This window comes from Tinamus guttatus, unplaced genomic scaffold (assembly GCF_059628265.1).
Source record: "Tinamus guttatus ecotype Peru unplaced genomic scaffold, ASM5962826v1 Tinamus_guttatus_pri_ptg000030l, whole genome shotgun sequence".
NCBI classification, from domain to species: domain Eukaryota; kingdom Metazoa; phylum Chordata; class Aves; order Tinamiformes; family Tinamidae; genus Tinamus; species Tinamus guttatus.
In genome coordinates, this window is record NW_028288564.1 from 2,598,979 (window position 1) to 2,625,657 (window position 26,679).

Below are 26,679 nucleotides of genomic sequence, written 5' to 3' on the forward strand. Positions count from 1 at the left end.
AGGAAGTGCACCTCACAACTCAGAAACTGATGAAATTGAAAAGTGATTTCAGGTTCACTCCATCTTCAGTTTATATGAAGTTTGTAATACATGGACTGGGCAAGACTAAAAATTAAGAGCAGATTAGATGCTGATAACAGCCTGCTGACAGTCCTAATATTGCATTGATTCATAGAGTCTTAACTGTTCATCAACCTGAATATATTTACCTGATTTTTGTAGAACCCGTTGACTGCCTTCAGTCCTTGGCTCTTCAGGTTTAATTGGTGGAGGGGTTTGTGTTAAAGTGTTGGTGACCCGAATCAGCAAGACCTTATTAATTGCAACATGTCACAGCTAGAACAAGGCACAGGGAAGTGCTAAAGGGCAAAAGTTCCACCCACAAAACCCAAGCGCAGCTTTATGATTATGTTTATGATCCTGTGAACTAATTAAGTTGCTGCATAAATCATCCTCAGTGAGAACAGCGAGAAAAAAATCTGATAGGAACCAAATAACTTATTTACTGCTCTTCCAACTTACTTTGTTCCTCTTTATTTTGATAGCAAAACAGAGGATTAGATTCATACATGTTGTTCTGCTGCTTTGATTAAATGCAGGAAAAAGAAGCTGAACTAGCAAGAAAAGAACTGGACTAGATTTATAAGCCACCAGGGCATGTATGTGTGAACAGATGGAACAATGGAACAAGATTTCTGTGGCAGGACTCTTTAGAAGGAGAGACAGGCACAGGAGAGCAGAGAAAAATTGCCATATCCTGCATCTATCTAGCTATATAGGAGTCCCAGATGAAGTTTCTCTACCTGTCAGTGAGCACATTTGCTCAAGCACACCTCTCATAGAATCACAGAATCATAGAATGCTTAAGGTTGGAAGGGACCTCTAGAGGTCCTCTGTTTTTTTTCAGTGGCCACCACTGAAAAGAGGTCAGCACCATGCTCCTCACTGCCTGCCATCAGGTACTTATAGACACAGATCAGGTCTCCTCTCAGCCTTCTCTTCTCCAGGCTGAACAGGCCCAGCTCTCAGTGAATTATAATTAGGTGTGCTTTTCTGGCAAATCCAAGGCAACTCCAGCTTCAAAAAGTTTGAAGTAAATAAAAAGAAGTTGGATGCATTTAACAAAATATAAACCAGACAAACGATGCATGACGAGAAGAGTCAAAAATTTGCTTACGCTGCTGGGTTATTTTTCCTCTTTCTGTTATTTTTTTTTCCCAAAGTGAGGGCTAAGTTCTGCACTTCTGGATCATATCTTCTGGCCTGTCTTTTGGCCTCTGTCAGAATTTGTACCTGCACATGCACTGTTTTCCTCAGAAGCAGTTCTTGTCCTCTGAACCAGACCAGATTATTCAGCATACTCCTTTTCCTTTCTCTGCTCCCACACAAGTTTGGGCCCTCCCTTCCCACGACCCATATGCCGACTGTGCATATGCGCACTGTGCCCTCTGTAATCACCTCCTCTCTTGTCCACCTCCTGCCTTGTTCTCATTTCCATTTCCTCTGCATTTTATTCTGCATCATATCCTCTCTCTGTCTGCTTCTGGAAGGGCACATTAGCACATGGGGTGGCCAAGAGGAGCAGAAAAGCACTAAGCGGTAGCCCTCATTTAGATTTTGATATTCCCTCTGTTTCATAACATCTCCTGCTGGGAAGGATTAAAGCCTCTGGGAATCTGAGTGAGAAAATGCTGCTGAACAGCAGCCAAGCCTATGCATTACTGCCCTGCTTCCCTGGTCATAGAGTTTTTACTTAGTGGTAAGAAGAATGAGACCTGCTCGTCTGGGGAATAGCTCCATGCTGGACTTGTTGCATAGGAGAAACAGTCTCCTTCCTTCCCTCTGTCACACAGATGAGGGAGAAACTCTGTGAGCAGTGAAGGAGGGGTTACTGTGGGAATTTCCTTTCCTGGAAGGTCCACTGAGTTCCCTTCCCTTTTGCATTTCCTTAGCAAGTCTAACCTAGAGCTGGTTAAAGAACTAGAGTAAGTACTCAGACAAGGCCTGACAAATTAACTGCTTTGGGGTCTCCTGCAGCAGACACACAGAGGTTTGGTGCTGCCCATCTTTTTTTTCCTACTGTTGGATTGTATGAAGTTTTGGTCTTAAGGAAAGGTCTTTGAGTCTAATTTGTTTGTTACTCCGTCATTGCTTGTAAAATAGCCTTTGGCACACCGAATGACACTTGGGAGATGTTCCTCTGAATTCTGATTTGGATTTTACTAGAAATTATTCAGAAAGAAGCGTAATTGAAGAAAGAAAGTGGTTGAAGAGATCATCGTTCCATTTTTACCTTGCACTTCTTCCCTTAAGATGAAAGGGTGCCGATGTCCTCGCGTGTGCTTGGTTACATAGCGGTTATAACTGTGTTTGTAACCCGTAGCTCAGTTTATTTTAACACCCAAGCCCATACTATGCTGAGGCCCTCGGTCACTATGGCAGGCGCGTAGGGGGATCTCCCCGTGGTGCTCACGCTCTGCTCCATCCCGCAGAGTGCCAGCGGGGGCCGGGCAGCCCCGCAACGGCGGCGCTGGGGGAGCTGCGAAAGGGGCCCCGGGAGCCGTCCACGCTGGAGGGCCGAGTCACACCAGCGCCGCCACGGCCGCCAGGCCCGCGGTCCCTCTCCCCGCGCCCCAGGCGCATCCGCAGCTCCAGGCGGCCTCTCCTCAGCTGGGCAACTGCTTGAGGTACTCGGCGCCCGCCAGCCAGCCGCGCAGCGCCATGCAGATGGGTACGTACGAGCGCCGCGGGCGCCGCGTGGCCGTGGGGTTGACGTTGCGTCCCTGCAGTGCCAGCCTCTGGGGTCCGCCAGCCCCCGCGGCTTTCGCTGCTCTCCCGCTTTAGTCGATGCGGAAAAGAATATGCTTTATTTGCTTGTAATATTTATGGGCTCCTATTGATCTCTGGGAACCACGTTGTGTTTATCAGATTGTTCTGTTGCTACAGCTGAAATAGATTATGGTGTTTACAAATATTTATACAAGTTATCTGAGCGAAAGCAAGCACCCTGGATACTGAGGAGATTAACAGTTCTGAGTCTGTCTGGCTTGCCAACGGAGAAAAAGCCCTGCTCTTATCACAGGGCAAATAATATGCGACTTAAAATTAAGAAGCATTTCACTAGGCTTCAGGGATGAAAGGTATTTATTAGGCAGAAGCGGGACCCAGTGTTAGCGATAAAGCAAGAGATCTGAAAAATGCCGCCACCTTTTTGAAATGAGAGTAAGAGCCTTGCGCACCAGGGGGCCTCTGTTCTGCTTAGGCTTCCTTTTGATGTAGAGCACAATTTTCTAGAGCACAATTTATGCCCCTTTCCCGGATGTTAAACAGCTCTCACGTTGAATAAAGTAAAAGTAAATCCTGTGGTGGAACTTTATAGCAAAATTTAAAACAGTTTGTTTCTGACACTTTATGGGAGCGCAAGCCATTGTGTTTACAGAGAGAGATCACTGAGGATCATGACTGCTGAAAACTGAGGTCGTAGGAACAAAGCAGAGTAGATGAAAAGGAGAAAGACACCACCGTGCAAAGTCACAGATTCCTACCTTTGGAAGTCAGAAGGGACCATTAGGACTATTTAATCTCTGCTCCTTCCCAGTCCAAGTCAAAGGGAAAAAAAGGAGTCAAATACACGTGAATCTGAACCTTGATACGTGCTGACTCCAGGTCTCTACCTGGTATCCATTCAAGCTGCAGAATAGTCTGGTTATGCTCTTTTTGCGTGGTGTAGCGGGCTCCTCTCCCCCTCAGGCTTACACGTGTGCAAAAGCCCTTCTGCTCACCAGTAGCCAGGCAGAAACGTCTGCTCTAAGAACAAGCGCACAAGGTGCAGTGGAGAGCCAAGGCGAGAGCAGTGCTGGGTCTGCCCCATGCTCGATGCCTGGTGCCAGAGCCTCAGGACAGCCCGTGCGCCCACATCTGGCAGCCCGGTCCACCCTTGGCTTGCGGGACATAGTTAGGCAGCTCTTGGTGCCTCTTGTCCCCTCACCACTGGAAGAATGTATTTCCCTGCAGCAGAGAGAAAGGGTTATTTTCCCCCGTGCACCTGGATTACCACACACCTTCCCTCCATGGTGCTGCTGGGTTGTGGCTCCAGCTGCTTCCTAGATTTAAGACTGCTCCTTCAGGGCACTCTGATGTTTTAATCTGTCAAGGAGTCAGCAGGCTGGGTAAACCACAGAGCTGCTCTAAAATCTCAGAGCGCTCAGAAGTAGGGGAGTTCCCAAGCTGTACCAGAAGTGTTCATGAGTTTTTTTTTTTTTTAATTCAATAAAAGGGTTAAATAAAGGAAACCTTTAAGGATTACCAGTATTCCTCTCTATAAAGGATGTCCTGACTGGTATCCTGTGAGTAGCAGCCCTTCAAAATAGGTCTTTCTAGTCCTGTGGGCAATGCAGACCCACTTCTTGAAAAGCTTTATAAGAGAAGCAAGCTGACACAATATTCAAATCACGTTTCTGTTGGCTTGCAATATACATGAGTAACAAATCAATTTTGCACAAGGCCACTAATGTAGGAGTACACCCAAAATGAAATACGAGTGGTGTAGAACAAAAATAGCCTTCAGTGAGCATTGCTAATTAATAGCATGTTTGATGCAGCACAGTCCAGATCCAGAGATACCAGAGCAAAGGCATACATTGCGACAGTAAGCAGATGAAATTACAGAATAAAACTGGAGAGCCCTGCTCACGGTTGATTTTTTTCAGTTCATTTTTTCTGCTGTTTCTCATACTTTCCATTTCCTTCATGTCTGGAAACATGAAAGAAGTAATGTACTTACCTAATATGATCAGTCTTTTGCATCCAGGTACAAACAGTGGAATTCCATTCTAGTGATTTTATTCTAGGTTTAGCAAAGCCACTCCTTCTTACAACCATCTACAACCAGCAGTTTAAAACCTTGACCCTGTAAGCTTAACTAGCCCAGAAGATTAGATTTCAGGCAGCCAGGGTGGTTCATTACACAGGTTGAAAACAGTAAAAATCAGGAGGAGGAAATCACAGCCAGATAACCAGTGGTGCCCTATCTGGAAATGAATTACACTTTCCAATGTATGTCCCTGGTGATCCGAAGGCGAGGATGGAAATGGTAAATATTAATAATGACTGCCTTGAAGGGTGCATAGTAACATCTTTTAGGCTCATCAACATCCTACAGCCTAAAATCACCGCAGGTTCAAGACTAGTTTCTGGACATGATAGCTTGGTTGATTTGCTATGAGCAACTTCAATAAAAATAGAAGTTTTAGAATCAGGGAGTAACTGAAGACGATCATGTAAACCATGGAGATGCTTATCTGACCATCACTGGCCCATCTGGCTGAGTATCTCTTGCCATAATATGTCTTAAGGCCAGGAGATGAAATTCCCTCCCGACTCCTAAAGTGCTCAGCTGGTATATTGAACATGGTAAATGGCACTCCTTATCTTTTTCATCTCTAGTAATGGGTGCTATTGTTAGCTGTAGAAATAGGTAATTGTGATTTGAGTTGTTCTAGCATTGTTTTGTTACATCTTGACCAATTACTTTTGGTGCTGCTTAAAAAAAACAGTAGATAGAACAGGTAGAGTGGTTTTTTTGTTGTTGTTGTTGTTGGTTTGTTTGTTGTTTGTTTTTTTGTTTGTTTTTGAAATGTTTCTTGCCCTAAAAAAAGCTGATTTTTTGAAGTCAAAACTTTCTGGCCAGGAATGGATGTAGTTCAGTCAGACTTCATCCAGGAAGCTGTTGTGGCTCAGGTTGCAATGAGAAGGAGAAGGAAAGTCAAAGAGAAAATGCAGTTACACAGAGCCATTCCCTGTGGAGAACAGACAGATCTAGCGTTTTCCCTTTCCCAGGTGAATGCCCCAACCAGCAGAATAGGGGTATTGTGGAATGGGTAAGTAGGCTGCGCTCAGAAGAATCTTCAAAGGTTCCAATTCTGCACTAATGCAGAACTAAAGCAGATTACGAAACCTTGAAATCATTTGTGAAATGGGAATTTTCCAGCCAGCCCTTCTATTGAATTTTGTAAGCGAGTGAATGTAGACTCAGCTTCTTGGTCTATACATACTAACTTGGAGGTCAAAGAAAACAGCACTGTAGAAACAGACCTTTTGACAAAAGGCACACAGGAGGCCCCTGAATCCCTGGAGAACAGACCTCAACAGTACATTTTGGTTGCCATTAAACAGATGAGTGCTAATTCCTGGTGTCTAGTGGTTAAAAGCAGGTTTTCCTCATCTGGGGAAGGCAGGCTAAAACGGTCAGTGTAGCCATTTAGGGACCTTACCGGCAGAGACAAGGCTGATCTCAGAAATACTCTAGTGAATTTATGCTTAATTTGTCTTGCACAACACAGTGATTTGCTGTTGTTCATTTTTGTTAAGACAAAAACAAGGGAGCTTTCTTTGTAATTGCATTCTGCAAGGTCGCTTTGGACCATGTAAGCTAATCCTTTGGGTTCACTGTTGCATTGCCCCAAAACGTTAGTAGGAAGTCAACAGCAATGTTGTCAGGGCGCCTCAGAGGTCCTGAAAAAACATCTCGGTTGGAATAACATCTCAGTTGGAATAAAGTAAGAAAGCGCTTTAAAGCATGATACGCTTTTTATCTGTTTCCAAGCATGGCTAGCAAGGCGCCTCCACAGCTGCAGAGCGGGGGAGGACAGACCATTTTAGCCGTCTGTGCTTTTGTAACCTGAAGCAGGATTTCTAGGATTTAGTCGAATACGGCTGCAGGCTGGGATATTCCTGGTTGGGACGAGCCATGGCTCTCCTTGGGGCTCCAGCAGGCATGTGGCAGAGATTACAAGCGCACAGCCCTCTCCTTGCCCACTGCCCGCCCCCGGCCAGCTCTGGACCTTTGCAAAGCACATTGCGCCCATTGAATTTTGGGCTAGCTATGGTAGGGTTTTTCGTCACAGACCTACATTCCTGACACAAAGCGGCACCGGGGTTTAACGTCTGCTCTCTTGTGCTTTATGTCCCCGCGCAGCTCACCCCGTGGCGCAGGGCCCTGAGCGGCCCACGGCCACCGTCTCGCCGCTGCGCACACCGGGCTCGCCCTCGCGCCTGCCGGCCGCTGCCGTGCGCCCTCACCCCGCCGTCTCACCCCAGCACGGCCTGCAGCCCCCGGCGCCGGGGCTGCCCGGTGCCCGGCCGCTCATCCCGCTGACCTCCGCCGCCGCCGCCATCACCCCTCCCAACGTGAGCGCCGCGCACCTCAACGGTGAGACGGGCAGCGGGCCCCTCGGCGGGATGGCGGCCCCTGGCCCCGCTGCCAAGGTGGAGGAGAGGAAGAACGAAAAGGTAAGAGAAACGATCCTGAGGAACCCTGTTTTATTCTCTCCCTCCTTCGCTTCCCACCTGCGTGCTGCATGCCCCGTCCTTTTGGGCAGACACGGGAAGAGGCGTGAGAGGTCTCCAAGCCAACCCACCAAGCCTGAGGTCTAGCAAGTTTACTGGGCTGGCACCTTGTCTGCACCTCAGAGCTATGGGCTGCCCTTATCCCCAGCTCGCCATCAGAGAGGACGGTAAAAAAGGCAAGGATGCTCGACCGAATGCAACGCCCCTGTTTTTTGAAAAAAATGAGCAAGTCAACAAGAGTCACTGATGCCTGCCAGGCCCTCTATGAAGGGCAAAAGCTGCTTTTCATCATAGACCAGCTGGGCATCCATATCTAAGACTATTTTCACACTTCTTTTTTTTTTCTCCCCAGCATCTGTTCATTGGTTCTGCTTTAGCGTTACCCACTTGCAGATGAGAAGTAAGGGAAGCTGCTGATCTGCCGGATTGCTGCGCTCTGGCTCACCCAGCGATGGGTGTCTGGATCATGCAAGTTCACGATAGCCCAGAAAGACATAAGAGTGGGGACCAAGGCTTCAAAACCAGATGGTCAAGTCAGAAGCTATCTGCCTAATTGCGTGGAAGAGCCGATATGGGGCACAAGCCTTAGGGCTGCTGATAGAAGCATAGTAAAACACAGACGTGTCAACAGTCAGAGCTGTTTAACTGCTCTATAAACATCTTTGTTTCTATCAGAAAATTTCATTGCTATGATGAAATAGGGAGACGGGGATTAAATATGATACCTTGCGGTATATGATTGATATGTTGCAGTTTCAGGCTTTTAAGAGTCAGCACTGGGAGCAATACTTTAGTGCCTGTGCCTTACACACCTTGCTAAGGAAAGACAGCATGGAGGACTGTTTTAAGCACTCAGCCTCAAATGCTGCTCCTTAGTAATCAATTTACTTTTACCAGAAGCTTACACATTACTAACAGTTTTTATGTATCAGTGCTGAGAGTTGTCTCCATACTCCATAGCTGACCCTTCTGATTAAATATGTATTGGAAGCAAATACCTAGTTTGTATCTGAATATTAAGAAGAGATGTGGGGGCTTGGTTTTCCTTTGGACTTACAGAAATTCCTTTCTGTAACTTCCCCCAAGCTTTTCCATGGTGACAGACACATATGGGATAAACATCTACTCTGTACACAACAGTACTAAGGTCGGAGATCTCTAGAGTATGCCGAGGGAAACTGGTACATACCATATGGTCAGGGTTAGAGATAACTCCTCATTTCACAAAATGAGGAATGTGAGTTTTAAAATCTCTTCCTTAATCCTGTCTTGAAATTTCTCCAAGTGTCTTTCAGTAAGCAGGAAGAAGGTGCAGAACCTCTGCTCTGAGTCTAAAAGTTAAGCACTTGTTTTCAAAGAATGAATTCCAAGTATATATCAAGCACTTCACAGTATGTGACCAGTACAGCACCTTCTACTTCTGCAAGGCAGAAAAAGTGTGTGGTATTCGGCAGACTCTGGTAGATCTGTGTGTTACTTCAGAAACATCTCCTTTCAGGCTTTGTATAGTGCCATATTTAATGCTTTCTCAGCAGGCTATTCTATACATCCATATGTTTTAATCCACATGGGATTAGACACACACACAGATTTCCTAGGTAAAATGCTGAGTTCCTTCTTGAGATAATGGCTAAGCTTGCCCAAGCTGTTATAGCTTTAAGTTACTGAATTTGGATGCAGGAGAGTGAAAGTCATCTTTTTTGAGCTCCACAGATAATGAGGAGAAGCAAATATGATATTAGGGCAACACAAAGGAGATTGCCAAAGAGCAGTACGATACCTTGGAAGTAGGAGAGAGAAGTGACAATTAAAATTGTCATATGTGACTGGATGAAGTGGTGCATAACTGTCCCCTGAGTTGAACAGTAGATTCCCAAATCTACCGAAATATGACTCATGTTATATTTCTCTTTCATTTTAGAAAGATGTGAGTTAATGATGCTTCCTTTCAGATTAGAAGTGGAAAGTGATATTTGGCCAGTTTAAGCTGTGCTGCTATTCTTTCCGTAATCCAAATCAAAGCCAAATATGTGTTTGAAGCTATTTGAGAGCTTGGATAGTGCCAGACTAAAAGACATATAACTATTCAAAAAACAATCTGAGAGTCAGAACTTGAGCCATATCTGGAACCATACTTGATATTTCCAAAGTGGAGGCTAATTGGGCTGCTTTATCGGTAAAAGGAGAGCTGTTATTCAGAAGGAAGGTCTGTGGAGAGAGGCAGTACCTCCTATTAGTAAAGTTGTTAGGAAAAAAATCAGATAGATCAGAGGGGTGAAAAAAATAAGCAGGGAGAGAGCTAGCAAGCTGCCAGGTAAGCAAAGATTGGAAGCCATTTATCTGAATTCAATTTCATTATATTAGTCAGTCAGGTACTTTGAGATGAAAGGAACAGAGGGGATGTTAATGAAAGGAGTGGTAATAAGGTCTTCAGCTCTACTGAGCACAGACCGGAAGAAATACACAGGTAATTATCTCCTGCAAAAATGAAATTAGCAAGTATTATTTGAGGTATATTGTAATGTGCCATAAAACTAGCATCTTTGTTGGAATCAACAATTTTTGTTATCCAGTCAAATTATGGATTTTAATCCCCGGCCTTGTCTTTCAAGGTAATTTGTAGGATTTCCTTGAGAATGAGGGCTGAGTTATCAGTGGGAGAGTGGCTGCTTTCTGAAACATCCTCTTGTTAATAACCTCATTTCCATGCATCCTGATTGTCAGCATGAGTTCACTGTGATGCTGAGGATGCATGGGATGTAGCAAGTAGTGTGCAGTCCTCGATGAACATACTGAGGATCCATTGGTTTTCGTGCTTCTTTTATAGATATTTCTCATGAGGGCTATGGAGATAAATTGCAACCTTTACATGCATCACTCTGTCAGGCTTTATGAAGTTTTCTTCAAATGAGGAAGTTCAGATGAAGTTTAGCAAGGCTGGCTGGCTTCTGGCAGGCCAGGCCAGGTGATAGTGGGAAAAAGTATTGTAAAATATGATCCTCTAATAATTTATGTTTTATGATTTGCTATCTAGATTCCACTCAAGGATACCAAATGTGACATCAAGGGGCAGCTGCTGTAGTGAGACTCTCTATGTTATATGAGTAGTTTGTTCCAAAATGGATCACTTTTTCCTTGGGAACAGCTCTACTGAGTGTTTTGATGAGGTAGCCATTGCTCATGCTTTTCTCTGTGTAATTGTCTTAGATTCCAATGATGTATCAGAAGGGTGTTTTTTGGTGTGCAACAGCCAGGTACAGGCACATTCATGACTTCTCTAAAATGACAGGACTCTGATTCCAATTTTTCCTCATGTTCTGTTATGGTTTAAATACAAGTGGCAGAAATAACCCCAGGAGTTGTGATTTTCAGCTCAGAGGGAATGGTTTTCTTGCTCATCTTCTATTAAAATAGCAAATAAATCCTTAGGTCTGTTTTTTTTTTCTTTTTTGTATTTTGTTTGTTTGTTTGTTTTGTTTTGGTCATCTCTAGTTCTCTTCTTTAACTTATTTTGTGAAGGTCTTGATCAGAACTCCCAAACTGGCAGGTAAACCTTGGCACTTACATTCGTATTTTCATTCATCCTAATAAAAGGCTTTGACTGTCAAATTCCTACTGATTTATTCTGGAGACACCAGGAGGCAAAATTTGGCCTTGGCACCAGTTTTCACTTTTCCTGCACCTATCCCAGGAGGATCCTGTCTGCAACTGGGCTTTTGCTCAGCTTCTCAGCGTCCTGACGAGTCTCCTACTCAGTTAGGAATAGTTTCAAAGCTGTTCTCCATTGCCAGCTACTGGTGGTAGTTGATGAGAGACTGAGTGATTGATAGTGCTCAAGTCCACCATGCAGCAATGCTTGAAAAGGGCTCGGGCAGCCAAGCAGGCTTAGAAGTAGAGTGCTTGAAAATCAAAGCCACTGCAGTGCTACACTAACTCGGTCCAAAGCAGCAGGAAACGCAGCTCACACAGAGGTAGAGCCGGCACCGCAGTAATAACAAGCTAGAAAGAGAATAAAAACAAGAAAGCATGGCAAAAGTCAAAGAAGTAACATGATAAGGGCAGCCTAGGAGAGATGTGGGCATTAGTTGCTGCAGAAGGTATAGCAGGAGGCAGTAGAGAAAGCGTCCCAATGGGGAAAGTTAAGGTGAAGGGTGCTATATAAAACCCACAGAAAGGGAATGTGAAAGGGGAAAGCTGGAATGGAGGTGCTGACATTTAGCTAAAGAAAGCGTTTGAACAGAAAAAAAGCGTAGAGTGTTCCCAAATACTTACCTTTTTAAGCCATTTTTATTTCTCTTCCAAAAAGGAAGTTTCCTTTCTCCAAAGAAAAATAATACTGCCCCCATAAGTCACTTCCCAAGGTAATATTCAGGAGTGTCCCTAAAACATCACAGGGACAGGAGGGGGCTAGAAGAGAAAGCAAATAGGGAATGCTGTTTCCTTTAAGGATAGGGATGGTTTCAGGGGTTCTCTGAGCTACAGGTTCACCATTTGCTAATATTATCTCCATGTGTTATCATCTGAAACTCGGAGAATACAATACCTGTTCCTGAATCTTCCAAACATCTGAAAGAATGGGATAGATATCTTAGCAGTGGAATGGAAGCAAAACCCTGTGGTTAGTGGGGCTGTTTTAAAAGGGGACCCTATTTTTCAATCATGATGAGCACTGCTCAGGTTCAACTGGTAGATTACAGCTGAGAGCATGTAATTATGGCGTGACTACTATCTTGACCTCAGTCCATTTTTTCTATAATAGTTTCTGCTGTACATAATCTGGACTGGTGCTTAATACCTCTGATAAAACCACTTGTTGGAATAAATTAATGCGTTTCTCATTAAATGTGCTCCTCATTACGTTAATCAAATCAAGCAAATCGCACTGGGTGGTTTGACCACTGTAATTAAACTTTCTTTAAAATCCACTCATTTGGCTTTTGATGAGAATTTTGATTAAATTCCTCCAAAATGTCTGGCACAATTTCTGCTAAAGAGAAAAAAAAGAAAATAAAGAGCTTGCTCTAGTCAGCAAGCCACTAACTTGTCACCCAAGTACACCAGCTCTTTTCCATTGTACATAGCCAGATCATATAGGAAGATTTGAAAATCAGCAACATAAATTTAAATGCTTTTTATAAGTGTACTGAGAAAAAAAAAAAATCTATTTGTAGCTTTTACATTCGTAACTGTATTCCTGGAATTGTAGAAGAACTGAACAAGCAAATGGGAAAATATATTGTGATGCTGTTTACTGATGCAAAAGTAGCAAAAGTCACACCTTCAAAAAAAGGACTTTGAACGTTCACCAGAAGTTTTGCATGTGAGGACTGAATCAGTCATCATCTGTCTGTTCTGTGTTCTCGCCACTATCACTCACTTTCCCACGTATTGGTCATTCTGCCCAAAATGGCATCCTTCTTCCAGTGATACAGTGTGTTTGGCACGATCCTGGTGTGAGGACTACGTTACAAGATAGAAGAAGCCAAGGCCTGTCCTGTGGCCCTGTAGGCAAATGCCGCTCCATGACTTGCATCCACGCATCCCTGCTTTCTTCTCCACCCAGGAGAAGGTGACGCATCCAGACTCCTGACGGGAACAGTCTGGGTACGTTGGGTGGCCCAGACTGCGCCCATGCATTGCCCTGGGAGAGTGTTAGCTGCCATGGGCCAAAACCACAGTGAATAATGGATGCAGAGCCACGTTTGATGCTAAATCCTGGCCTTTTTTTTAATATATCCCACTATAGACATGACCAGGCAGACTTCCCCCTCCACTGCTTCCCCTTTCTGCCAGTGCTTTTCTCTGCCTTCCTCTGTTTTGCAGCCTGAACCCTCCAGGCAGTGTCCCTTGCCATAGACCTCGCCTGCTCAGCAGCCCAGCCTGGCGTTACACAGCTTTGGAGGCTAGATCAAAGTCCCTTTGAAAATCTAGCTCTGTAAACTGTGAGATGCTCTTTGGCTTGGTTTTATATTAAAACTCTTTGCTGAAGCTATAAGTTAGTAGAAATGAAACTTTCTAAAAGACCTTATTCTGCAAGGTAGTGCACCTTCATTTTTCATTTACTAAGTTTTAACCTTTGTGTTGCAACTTTTTCTCATATTAGCTTGTCCCTGAGTGAAAGGGTTTGTTATCACTTCATATCTACTAAAGAAATTGAATTCCTTATCCAGAAAATGGAAGATCAGTCTCAAAAGTAAAGTGCTGAGCACTTATAAGGACTTGGTACATGAAATGATATGACATTTCACATGAAATGTCATGACAAAAATACTGGTCACCATGAGACAAATAAAGGAAGCTGAGGACAGAGTTGATGAAAATAGAAGATATTTTAGATGCAAAGCCCAATGACTAGCTCTGAAGTTTTGGGAAAGGAATTCCATCCTCCTAGGAGATATGAAATGATTTAATACCTTTCATATTGCAACTGGTTCACCTGAGGCAGCCTCCTAAGTTGTATTGGTATGAAATGGAATGATAACAACCAACTGACTAAATGAAAGCAGAGCAAGAAATAAAAATAAACAAATTGCACAAGAGCAGAAGAGTCTGGTTTGAATTCTTAGAATAACTGCATAAAAATGCAGATAGCATTAAGAAGAAGTAATTGAGATAGTAACATAAAGGTTTGCATCCAAGAGATAAAGAATAAATTTTGTGAAGATAATTTGCTCATTTACTCTGTAGGATGCCTGAGTTGATCCTGAAGCCAACAACGCCAACATTTCACAAATCATTTTCAGAGCCATATTTGACTTTTCTGTTTCATATGTGTTCCAGTTTGTTCATCAGTAAGAGTTCTTTAATTTGGAATATTTCAGTCCAGTTCTCTAAGGAATTCTGTGCAGAATACATACTGTTAATCCATTTCCTTTCAACAAAAGGAGGAGGACTGTGTTCTGCACAAATGATCCACTGCTTCCCATGCTCCAGAAGGCAAGTCTTGGCTCTGTGACCAGCAAGTGATTCACCAGAAACTTGGCCAGGGAGTAGAAACCTCTTTTTCTGGTCATGTGAGTTCAGGCCACAAAGTTCTGTTTTAGGGCAGAGAACTCATGCTTAAAACCTCTCCAGCACCTTTTCCTTCATCATTAGAGTTTAATTTGAAAGGACAAAAACTTGGCAACTCACTGATGAATATTTTAAGGCTGGCAAATAACCTAGCCAAAAGCATGAGCCCCAGCTGTCAAAACATAGAAAACTTCAGCTTTACAATAAAACAGATTTCTGCTATTTCTGACTGGCTAGGATTCTTTTGCTTAGATCAAGGGCAATAAGCCATTGATCAAAATTTCTTTTTCTTCTTAACATTTTTGATGTTAGGAAATGCTTTCAAACTCCCCACAGATATTTCAAGCATTGGCTTTGCTGCCAAGCAGTCTCTGAAAGCTCTTCCTCTCCCCCTCCTCTGTCTGTCTGCCTCGTAATGCTGCCGGAGCATTTCTGAGGAGTCCGCAGCGGAGATCTCTGGCACCACTGCAAGTGGTTCTGTGCCGCTTCCCGTGGCCCTGAGGGGAGGCAGATCCCAGGGAAGTGTGGATGGAGAGCGCGTTAGCTTCAGGATGAAATTCGGTTTATTAGTTTATTAGCCCAAAGAAATGTAGGCACTGCGACGGTGTCAAGGGGAGGCACTGGCTGCCCCGTCCCCGCGGACAGGACGATACGCAGCCTGGTTTCACCCCAGCACGCTGACAAGTTGGACACCTTGGAAGCACCACAGCTCTGGAAAACACTTGGAATGTGTCAGCGGGTGGCATCTTGGCCTCCCAGGACTCGTGTGCGTTGTGCCCAGGGCTCATTTGCTTTGCTTAGTGGATTTCCAACTATAAACTCACATGCCAGTAAGTCTTAAACAGCCAAGAGGCAGCACAGATTGTTAACTGAGATACAACAAGTATCTCAAGTGCCAATACAGTTGTTTTATGGAGACAAAGTTTGAGGTGTTCTGTGAAAATTGGCTATAATCAACTTTTCAGTGTCTGTGCTTTTCAGTTGTGTGGATATTGATATTTTTCCTTGCTTTGCTCCATGGTTACTCATAATAGCTGTATTAAAACATCTAGGGTCACTGCAGAACCACTTCTGTAAGCTCTGTGAGAAGAATTACATAAACTAAATGAAAAGGCAATTTCTGTCAAAAGGTAAAAACCAGAATTGCAGGAACAGCACTTCAAAATGGACAACAGCTATCTGCTGCATGTTGCTGTTCTTATCCTGTTACCAGAGGGCACAACCAAGTTATAGCAGAGTGATACTCACCTTATTTTGTACATTTTTGCTTGTTCTTCATTTTGTAGAGGTAGCAGGAAGATTCACAAGCCCTCAGCTTTCGCTTTGCCAAATGGCAAAGTGACTTTACATGCAAGTGGTCTTTTCTGTTTTTTTGTCTGATGTCTTGAGCATCTAGTAATTCCATTCAGACCAAGTCAAAACATGGAGTCAGTGCTTGTCTCTAAAGAAAGTCTAAAGCATAATGCTCTCAAAATGCCCTCTGGAGAAAAGATTATTCTCAGGAATTCAGAAAGTGTATCATATAAAAAATTGCTTTTCTGGCACTACAACTGATGTCTGCCAGTAATTAATTAATAAAGGTTGCCAACCATTCAACCTTTTAAAAAACAGTTAATTATAAAAACAGAACTCACCTGTCGCTTTGCATTTTTTGCATATATTTTACTTGGTTCGTACTCACTGATCTGTTTCTTTAAAGGAAGCATAAAGAACCCAATATACTCATCTTCGCTCAGAGCTGCCTGCACTGAGCCTGAGCAGCAGCCTGGCATTGGGCCTCATCACCAGGTGCCCTGGGGACTGGAGAAGGAATTTAATGTGAATCCATGGCCAATTTATTTTGCAGTAAAGTAAATTTCCTGTACTATAGTTTTTAGTCCCAATTCGTGAGAAGAGTATAGTATATGAATAGTTCAGAGCAGTTCAGAACTGGTATATTTAAAAATGGATCTAGCAGTCTTTTTTTTTGATGACTTCAGAAATCTCTATTCCCTCCTGCACACCGTCATGTTATTCTTCGTATCTTAAGTTTTGAGATGGAAGAGTAGGGGGAACGGGGAGGGAGAGTCTATCGTGCCTGCTGTGGCAAGGGAAACATATAACCCAGGCTTTGATCAGGACATAAAAGGCAGAACTGATTTTGCAACTTTAAATCTTCTTCTGGACAGGTTTTATGTCTAAGCCAGACACTCTCAGTTGGCAGGCTTAGGTGCAAGTGGCCAAAAGAGATGCTGCTGGCCAGCAAGGTACGTGGCACAGAGCGCTGAAGGATCATAGTCTGTAGGCCCAGGAGGACCTCTGTTCACCAGCTGTGAGGAAATCAGATGTGTGCCAACTTCCCACCATTGAGGCTCGTCTAACATTTCTTAGAATTGTTCAAAGAAGATAGTTTTCCACAACTGTCCTGGGCAATCTGTTCCAGTCTTTTCATGCCCCTGGGGCTAAAAAAATTCCCTCTTGTCCCTCTTGAATGTTGTGTGCTTACGAGTGAATCCTGCTTCTCATGTCCTGCTCCAGATGAACAGAGTGAACAGCTAATCGATCAGCTTTCTCCTTCTAATAACCTTCCTCGTGTTAGAAAGCTAATGAAGTTCTCTGCCTTCCAGACTTCACTTCTTTCAGCACAACTAAGCCTGGTTCCCAGGCTGGACTTTCTTCACAGTTAGTATTTTTAGGACTCTGTGTATAGTTTCAGCTCTCCTCTGGGTAGTCTTCAGTCTGCTGGCCTCTTAGAGAACCACTGCTCCCAGAAATGGAGTTCAGCTGAGGCCTTGTTAGTGGCAGTTAGTACATTCCATGGTTTACATATGAGATGCTTGTTAATATTTTTCAGCATGAATTTTGCCTTTTCTGCAACTACATCCTGACTCATGCCCAGTTTGTGATCCATTGTGAGTCCCACGTGCCCCCTAGCTGAAATGCTAGCGGGCCAATCACTCCTCATTTTGCATCTGTGCATTTGATTTCTCATTCCCAGGCTTCTCTTGGCAGATTTCGCCATGCTGATTTGGGAGCATTTCTCCAATTTAAGAAAATCCCTCCGAATTCTAATCCTAGCACCTGAGTGCTCATGGATCCAGTCCTCTCAGGTCAGCTCCAGGTTTTAGTGAGCAAGCTGGAGCATCCACCAGCTAATTTTGCTAAGATTGAATAGCATGGAGCCTGATGCAAGCCCTGCTGGAACCAACTTGAAACGTCCTCCCAGTTTGACAGAAAATCATTATCAGGAACACATCACAAAACAACTGGTAGCCCCTGGCTGTCTGTCTGCAGCTTGAGTGCTGGTGTGCATGCTGGGGTTACAAAAGAGAGGACATGAGAGACAAGGAGGAACCCCTCCAATGCACACAGCTCTGTCCTAGCAGGAGGAAGTCAAAAGAGCAAACTTGCAAAAGATACTGCTCATACTGCCTGATCTGCTGTGAGAAGATTGTCACATGCAAAAATAGTAATCACAGCACAGGAGTTTGAACAGAGTCGAGATGGCTTAACTGATGGTCCACTAATTCTCTTTAATCTTCGTAGGCAGACACCTTCCAATCAAGCACAATCAAACTGAAGATGAAAAGATTCTATGTCAGTGTTTAGCTATGGTATTTTACTAAAATTAAAATAGGAAACCTGTCAGTCTGCCTGCAAAGAACATCAGTCGATCGACCACTGGGGTCCAGAGGAAATCTCGTGTCGTTATCTGAGTGTGTAAAAGGGTTTTCATCTTTATCTGGTGTAGGCAGGCTTGGAGACAGACTGTTACGACTAAGCTGTCATTTCTGCTCCAGTGCAGTAGTGATCATATCTTCTTGCAGTTTCCATCATTTTCAGATATGGAGTGTTTGTGACCAACATCTTCACAGAGGCGTTTGAGGCTTAGACTTCTTGTGTGTTAAAACAGACATTTTTGTTGTTATTGCTAATAGCATTTTTTTGTTGTTAGAATTTTGCTGAAATACCAAATGTTTTGGCTATTATGCTTTATCAAAATCCACTTTCCTTTTCAGGCCACACTGACCTTTTCTGTGTCAATCACCTCCCGGAGAACCAGTGAGGAATACACTGAATTCTTGTTGTTAATTATTTGTGTGGCGGTAGCACCTCATACTCCCTATACTCAACAAATGAGCCATCGGTATCCAGAGAGCTCCTGAGGCTCCAGGCGTGAGTCTGTGCAAAACCCGTGCGAGATGCCACTCACTGGCTACGTGACCGAAGTTGTCCTAGGCCAGTTTTGACGTGAAGCATCTTCTTGGGCATCCTCAAATGAGCTTCAGCGTGGCGTTTGAGCCTGCACGTTTTGCCTGGCTGTTGGAGCGGACCAAGAAAATGGACAATGCTGGTTTAGGTGGTGCACGTGACAGGTCGTAGGTTGTGAAATCAGTGCAACTCAGTGCATCAGTGCACTTGATCATATGGTCATACCTCCAGCTCATATGTCAGGGAAGAAAAAGTGGATAGAACAAACAAGGAAGGAGAAGGTAGAATGGAGAGAGAAGATTGCACTGTAAAATGAACAGGGCTAGTGGAAAAGGGGAAAAAGCCACAGTGGTGCTGACCTCCCTCTCCTGCTTAAACATTTTCTATTCACTTTGGTTTAGCAACCTTCTGGTTTTTTTTTTTTTTTTTTTTTTTTAGTTGGTGATTATTCTTGCTCATCTGTTTTAGAAAGGAAAACTTTATTCTCCTGAAGGGACCTAACTTTTATATAAGCGTTCTGCTTTTTAGCAAATGGTCTTTGCTGGCTCCATTTTTATTTTTAAATAACAAAAAGATAAGCAAGGAAGAAAAGGTGAAATCCGATTATTGCTGTAGAGATGATGCTCTTGCTACAAATTCTGCCAGGTCTTAAGCAGCTTCTAGCAAGTCTTTTGCTATTGCAAAACTGAGTCCTTAATAATAATTACGACCCAAGTGTTGTGACATTTGGAAAGCCATTACTTTATCCAAGAAATTGTCATGCACATGCCTTGGCATTCCTCTGACATTGACAACCGCTTATTTTGCAATTCTTTAAGATGATTCTGGTATTCTTTCTTTTCTCTTTTCTCTTCTCTTCTCTTCTCTTCTCTTCTCTTCTCTTCTCTTCTCTTCTCTTCTCTTCTCTTCTCTTCTCTTCTCTTCTCTTCTCTTCTCTTCTCTTCTCTTCTCTTCTCTTCTCTTCTTTTCCTTTCCTTTCCTTTCCTTTCCTTTCCTTTCCTTTCCTTTCCTTTCCTTTCCTTTCCTTTCCTTTCCTTTCCTTTCCTTTCCTTTCCTTTCCTTTCCTTTCCTTTCCTTTCCTTTCCCTTTCCTTTCCTTTCCTTTCCTTTCCTTTCCTTTCCTTTCCTTTCCTTTCCTTTCCTTTCCTCCTCTCCTTTTCTTTTCCCCTCTTTTCTTTTTCCTTCCTCTTTCCTTCCTTCCTTCCCTCCTCCCTTCCTTTCCCTTCCCTTTGTTATTAAGAGCTGATAAATTGGTCCCTAGAAAACAAAAGGACCTAAGCCACCTCAGTGTGTCCCAGGAGTATTTCACAGGCCTTTGCTTGGAAACGTAGCAGAATTGAAGATGTCTGTAGCGCTGCTGACAGCAGAGCTTGCAAGAGGAGAGTGCAGAGCTCCCGCACACAAAGACTTGATGGCACCTCCGTGCTATGGCCAGCACATCCGTCCCTGTGCTGTGCGGTCAGGTGCAGCGAGGCCTGCAATATCCATGGATACAGAGCACCTGTGATTCCCTGTAGTCCCACGGGCTGTGCGAGGTTGAGCTTCTCTTTACTTGGAGAAGGGAAGCTGGCAGGCTGTGCAAGTTGCTATGTCTCTCCTTGATGCTAGTAAAGTATCACTTGTCTTGTTTGAGTACATGCTCTTACAAGGGCAGGAGGGATTGGGGGCAGGATTGGTATTTTTGATGTGAAACACGCTAAGAACAGGTTTTTTGGATGCTCAAATTTGATGTGGCAGGAGCTGCTGAAACTGTAGGACCGCTGCCAGATGGAGGAAGATGATTCATGCTCAAGGCTTTGGTCAGGCCAAGGCTCTGCTGCTACTGCAGTGTTAGATCTCATAAGAACCAGGGGGGCCCCCTCATTCCTGCCCCTCACCCAAGCAGGGTGGCCCAGCAGTGACGTGAACTGTGGCCAGTTTTCTGAAATATAGTGCCTGAACAGTAGGAGCTTCTGCTCCTGTCCCCTCTAGGTCACCGACCATGAGCGTTTGCTTAGTTTTGTTAGTCTCAGCTTACTCCTCAGTCTCTAATTAAGTGCATTGTTTATGAACTGATGAACTGCTTGGAGAAATTATTTCATTATAATATATTTCAGTGTCCAAGACAAGCAAATTCTGGCATTTTTTCATTGTCTGTAGACAGTCTTTTTTGTTTTGCATGGGGAATTGATTTTGAGAGACTATACCTCCTGTGATTCCTGAATTTTCCATGGGCAGTTTTCCATCGCCTGAGACGATGAGGCCGATGCTGTTTAGCTTTCTGGGGCTGCTGAAATTGCAGCCTGAGGTGTCACAGCTGCTGCAGCAATGTCAGCCAAGCAAGAATAGGTGCATCAGCCGTAAGGGACAAGATGACCTCCACAAGTGCAAACCTTTTTCCCCACATGTTTCTGCTTCCTCTAAAAACATAGGTCTGTTATCCGCCATTTAATAAGATTACAAAGCAATACCAAGCCGTTTTAGCTGTTTGCTTCTGAAGTGAAATCCATCCCTTGGGAACAGGGAGAGCCAGAGCTAACTATGTATAAGATTAGTGTATGTCAATCCACATCCCCAATACTGTTGTTGCTTCTCCTTCATTGAAGTGTGCAATGAGCAAGCTTGCTCTGGCTTTCTGCAAAACAGGAGTGTTGCTCCCAGTGCTACCCATGCCCAATAAATCTTATTCTCTTCCTTAGCAGCAAGCTAACCAGTCAACCTAAATAATCTGATATTTAAAAGCACTAATTCTTAGCAGTTTTTCTCACGTTTAATGTATTTATGCATCTTTCTCTCATTCAGAATCCTATGCTGGCAGTGAAGCTCTGATGTTAGGTTCTCTAGTTCAAATATATGAATCTTTACTCCCCCTAAACTTTCAAAGACATGCTGCTCATGCTCTGTCCTTCTGTTTTGTTTAAGTTCTCAGGGAAGGACCATCGGTCTAGCATACTTGCTTAAATCATTTATTCACGTGTGGGTTTATATCAAATATCAAAAAAGGGAGGGGTTTAAACGTTCCTGGGCTTCAGGCTGAGGTGTTTCTGCAAGGCGCTGCTGGTGAGCGCAGCACCATGCGGAGACCCCCACGCCAGCCGGTGCCTGTGAACGGCAGCGCGATGCCAGGCCAGGGGTGGCACCGTCACCACTGCTTTTGGGAGGAATCCTTCTCGGCCCTGGCCTGCTCTTGCCCAAATTGCTAAATTCGTCTTCATAGCAATCGTTCTCACAACTTTTATGAGGTCTTTGTAGCAAGCTGGAGGCACCCTGTGTAATATTGTAAATGCTGTTTCATTTACTGATTGGGACTTCCTGAAGCAGGGGTTGGCTCCCTACCATCACTTTAATAGCCCTTCTTAGATCTCTTCCCCATTAATTTGTCTAATCCCCCTTTGAACCCAGTTGTACTTTTGGCTTCCCCACTACTGTGTGCGGTTAGTCTCTGCTTAATTATGTGCTCTGTGAAAAAGTGCTTCCTATTTTCTTTCTTCGCTCTCAACCATTCGCCTGATAATCTCATTAGGTTTCCCCTAATTCCTCTATTGTGAGAAATAACCAACCTGTTCCCAAGTGACTTTCCCTGCTCAGTGAAGGGTTTTATAGCTGCTCTCGTGTCTCCTGCCAGCCCGTGGTGCTGCAGGGCTGGCATCGGTCTCCGTGGTACGGAGGGGTCCAGCTCCTCTGCGTGTCCTGCTGCTGCTCACTCGCCTTTCTCTAGTCCTGCAGCATCAGTTTCCAGGGGACAGAACAGAAAGTAGCATTGGAGAGAGCGGGAAGAAAAGTCTTTCCGCAGCAGTGTTTTTTCTACAGATGTTTTCTGCCTCATTCTCCAGGCCTTTTCTAACAATTCCCAGTGTTCAACTTGCCCTTGTAGGCAAGTTGTACCTTGTAGGGTTAGGTATTTTTTTTCTGACATTGGCATTTGGGCCAGCTTCGCAGTGGACACTGGCTTTTGTGAGTACTGAGGTTTATTCCCTTTAAGTCTCTTGCTGCATAGTGGAATTCACAAGTCCCAGGGAACCTGGGGGTAGAATTAGATGTATAGGAGGTTGGAGTCACAAAATCCTGTGTCTGAGTTAGCCAGCAGGGAAGGGGGGCTCAGGTCTTGCTTTTGCCACGGCGAGGAAGTTACCTGCTTCCATGCAGCATATGCCCCCTCCCACATGGGTGCCAGATTTTCCTTCTAAAAATAATGGAATAAAGCACATAGAGTTTATCAGCTTGGACTTCTAAAGATGCTGGTTACTTGGAAAGAAGTAAAGATGTTGCCATTGACTTCATTGGAAACATGTTTTCCTCATCTATTTGCTGCTGCTGTCACACTTCACTTTGTCGCTGCCTTTATCAGGGTATTGGAAAATTTTAAGTTTTACAATGGTCTGTTTTAGCTTTTCCCACTGAAAAAAGGTCACTGATCTGCAGTAAGTTGAATTTCTTAAAAGTTTCTATATCTTTCATAGCCATCCATTTCCTACATACCAGCCCAGGAAAAATGGTAAAATATAAACTGGCAGTCCATCAGGTTCTCCTTGCATCAAGCAGAGCAAGAGCACAGCAGTGTCGCAAGTCACCTGCCCTCCATTTGCCAGTAAGAGTTTTAGTGTGCTGGCAGTTTTGCCTTTTGTGTCTATTGAAAATGCAACCTGCTGTAGGAAACTTGCCAAGAGCAGAGACTCTCTACTTCTAAGTCAGCTTTTTTTGGTTTGAGTTTTCTTTTTTCCCTGTGATTTAGCCTTTAACTTTGTTCCCGTATTTGAAAGATCCAATATTCCATGTAAGTTCAATATTCAAATATATTTCTAGAGTTCCCCCTTATCTCTTCTACTCATCTCCAGAGCCCTGCATCCACCCCCGTTCAACAAGAACACGTGTTTAAGTGCCTGTGTGCTCTGCTGAACTGGGACCTGAGCACCATTCCCTCTTTTCAGTTTTGCTTCCAAAATATTTGAATTGTCTAGGACAGGTCTAACTTCAAGACATTTTATTTATTTTCTACTGACTTTAATATTAATTATTTTTAAAATCAGTGACCATAAATCTAACATGTTTGTGCATTTATGTATTTAAGTTGCTGTCACTGGGATTTGAAACCCAATGATATTATGAGTCTAAAATCCTTTTCTTCCCCTGTTATTTAACTTGCATATTCAGATTATAATAGTAGACTTTTGACCAGGAGCAGCTGCCTCCACTAAAAATTATATCTTTGGCAAGTATTTCCATTCAGTGTATGATACAGAACTAGTCCTTTCCTAAAATTAGAAATAATTATGTAGTAATTATGGAGAATAATTACTGTTCTGTCTTGATCAGCACATCACCTATGCCTCATCAGAAATGGTGACAAACTGCAAATGATAAATTTATATCCAGAGAAATCAGTTTGAGACAATGCTGGTGGTTTTGTGTTTATATATACATATACATATATAAAAAATCTCAAGTAATTGTACACAGGTTTTAAAACACAGAAAACTTTTTTCCCTACAAGACATAATCAAGTACCATTTGCCTTCTACTCTAAATGTCCATCATCTAGAGCCAAACTGGAAGGAGAGTATAAAGGGACTAATCTCCAGACACTTAGTTTTGCTGAATCAAGCACTGACCAGCTTAAACATGCAGCAGAGTTGGTAGTTTGGGAGTACTGACTGATAGATGAATTCCTCATTTGTTCTTCAGGGCTCAGTGCAACATTTATATGGCTTTGCTATTTTTTTCTGTGTTTTCAAATGAAACCTTTTTTTCCCCTCTGGCTTTCTTATCTATTGCTCTAACTGCTGCTTACATGAAAAATTACCTCATCTCTATGGCTGGAGCCAGGTTTTCTATCAGCTGCAATAAAGTTTCCTCATTTATTTAATGAGTCTGGATAGGTAGGAAATGAAGTATTAGAGGCAGCAGATGAAGAAAAATAAACCAGAATTATCTGTATTAGGTTACCAAAAAAAAAGCGGGGGGGGGGGAGGAGGTTGGAGGAGGGGAATGATCTGTATTAATATAGTCGATATGTGTAATTGGTATTCGGATTATGGCATGGTTATTGCCCTGCAGACAGGAGACTTGGTTATCACTCAGGCATCAGCCAAGTAGCTGCCTTCTGTGCTCATCTCATCTCTAAAGCTGAGAGAGGAGCTGGTTATTATCTTCAAGTGGGGTTATTAATGAGGGGAAGAATCAGCCCCAATTACTGTGAAGCAAAATATTTCAACATTTACATATCAGAGGCTTCAGTGTTGATCTAGTCCTGCGTGAGTTTTTAAGCTCGTCTCTGTTCACTTCTCAGACCGTTCCTGCAGTGACACGACGATGGCAACGTGCACCTGCCCCGTGCCAGCTGCCCGCGAGAGCGGCTCAGGGCACAGAAAGGTGGCACATCCCACCCATGCGCCACCTGGGACTGAGTCCCACGGAGATCCCGTGATGTCCCCCCTTTTTTTTTTCCTCCAAGTATTGATGCTTCTGAAATTAATGGTTTCTAAGCTTTGAGTATGAAGGTCCTGGTGTGCAGTCCGTGCCCCATAAAGGTGATGGTTTAAATGCAGTTAAACGCGCGGCCGCGGTGCGAGCCGGCAGGAGCGCTGTCAGTGTCAGCGCTGCGAATCCATCCATCAGCACCGGTGCCGGGCCCTGACCTTGGCAGCTTCCGGAGGCAGAGACGTCAAACACAGTCTGCAGGCGGCTGAAAATGTAGCTACCAGACAAAGAACACGCAATAATTGCACAGCTGTTCTAGGAGATTACCGATTTCCTAGAAAACAGTGCGTCGGTGGCCTGTGGACGCAAAAGGAAACTTCCTTTTCCTTCATCCCTGAGAGCCGTCAGGCACGGCCTCTGGAAATTTTTCGCCCCTTTCAAAGCCCAGAGAGCCTGTAACTGGCCAGTGTGTATTCTCCTATGGCATTTATGCCCATTAAATAATGCTTAGTTGATTTACAGCGAAACTGCTGCAGAAAGGGCTGTCTTGGACAGCCACATAAATATTAAATTAATTTATTGTGAAGGATGGCTGCTATTACACGAAATATTAAATGAATTCATAATACTTGGACGTTTGCTATAAATCATTGCTGGGACTGCATTCTAAAACTCCATTCCAAAGAGTACTTTTTTTTTTTTTTTGGTAATACTAAAACCATGGAAAAAGAAAAGACTGGTTTCTCTCAGAAAAAAGTTCAGCTTTGAAACATTAACGCATCCCCCCAAGGACTAGGAGGAGCTTTAACTTAGTCCCGTTTTCAGAGACGCAGGAGGAGGCCGGTGAGGTTGGGCTGCTGATCGCAGGAGGCCCAAGCCCAGCGTGTCCCTCATGTCAGACGCGGCGCTTGGTCATCAGCTCCCAGCACCCTTCGTTCGGCTGGAAGCGCTCGGAGAAGCGGCCACGGAGCACCGGAAGAGACGGAGAGTGTTTGCCAGACCTGGTCAGAGGGAGAGAAAGGTGGATGCACCCAGGCCCCCAAACTGTTTAGTATCAGCTCACCTCCAAATATCTTACCCGAGGCCATAATGGGAAGAATGGGACTCTCTGGTTTTGACTAGCAGGTCTAGGCTCAGTAATTGCAGTAGAAGGCATCTTGTTCCTTTAGGGAACACAGATTTTAATCTTGGAAGTTTTGTAAAATGCCCAGTTGACTAAACAGAGACCGAAAATCTCTTCTTTATGGTTTTTCCTTTTGTCAGAACAGAACAAAGGGTACATTAGTATTTTCGTTATAGCTTTCTATTATCTGACAGATAGTAGCTTGAGTGTAGAAATTTATGCTCTGAGTAACCTTGTAGGGTTGAAGCTGTTGTTTTTATAATCAAAATTGAATGACTGACAGACTCAGCTGCTCTTTAATATACAAATGGATGCGAATGTATGTATTTCCCTCTATCCAAAGATTTTGCTTCTCTGCTTTTAATGGTCTAAGACATACAAGGGTTTTTCTAAAGAGCACTTGCCAAGGTATTTAAATTAGAAGCAAAAATTAGAAAGGCTGCTACCACCTAGGAATATTAATTGTTCATTACACAGGGCTTTAGTTCACACGGCTGCTTTGCACATGCCAAGCTGCCAATTAAGGCGCCGCGAAGTGCTCCCTGCGGCACAGCAGTCGCGTCCCCGGGGCCGGCCGCACCGGGCGCCCTCATCGCCGACCTTCGGCACTGG

General features: G+C 43.8%; 1 protein-coding gene across 1 annotated transcript in view; it reads left to right on the top strand.

Annotated features, from left to right (window-relative positions):
- SH3RF3 (SH3 domain containing ring finger 3) overlaps window positions 1-26,679 on the top strand; it is a 237,705-nt gene that overhangs the window by 196,167 nt on the left and 14,859 nt on the right. The window contains exons 7-8 of the mRNA XM_088530028.1: window positions 2,493-2,731; window positions 6,977-7,290. Of these exons, the coding sequence (XP_088386154.1) occupies window positions 2,493-2,731; window positions 6,977-7,290 (553 nt within the window). The remainder of the gene's footprint in view (window positions 1-2,492; window positions 2,732-6,976; window positions 7,291-26,679) is intronic.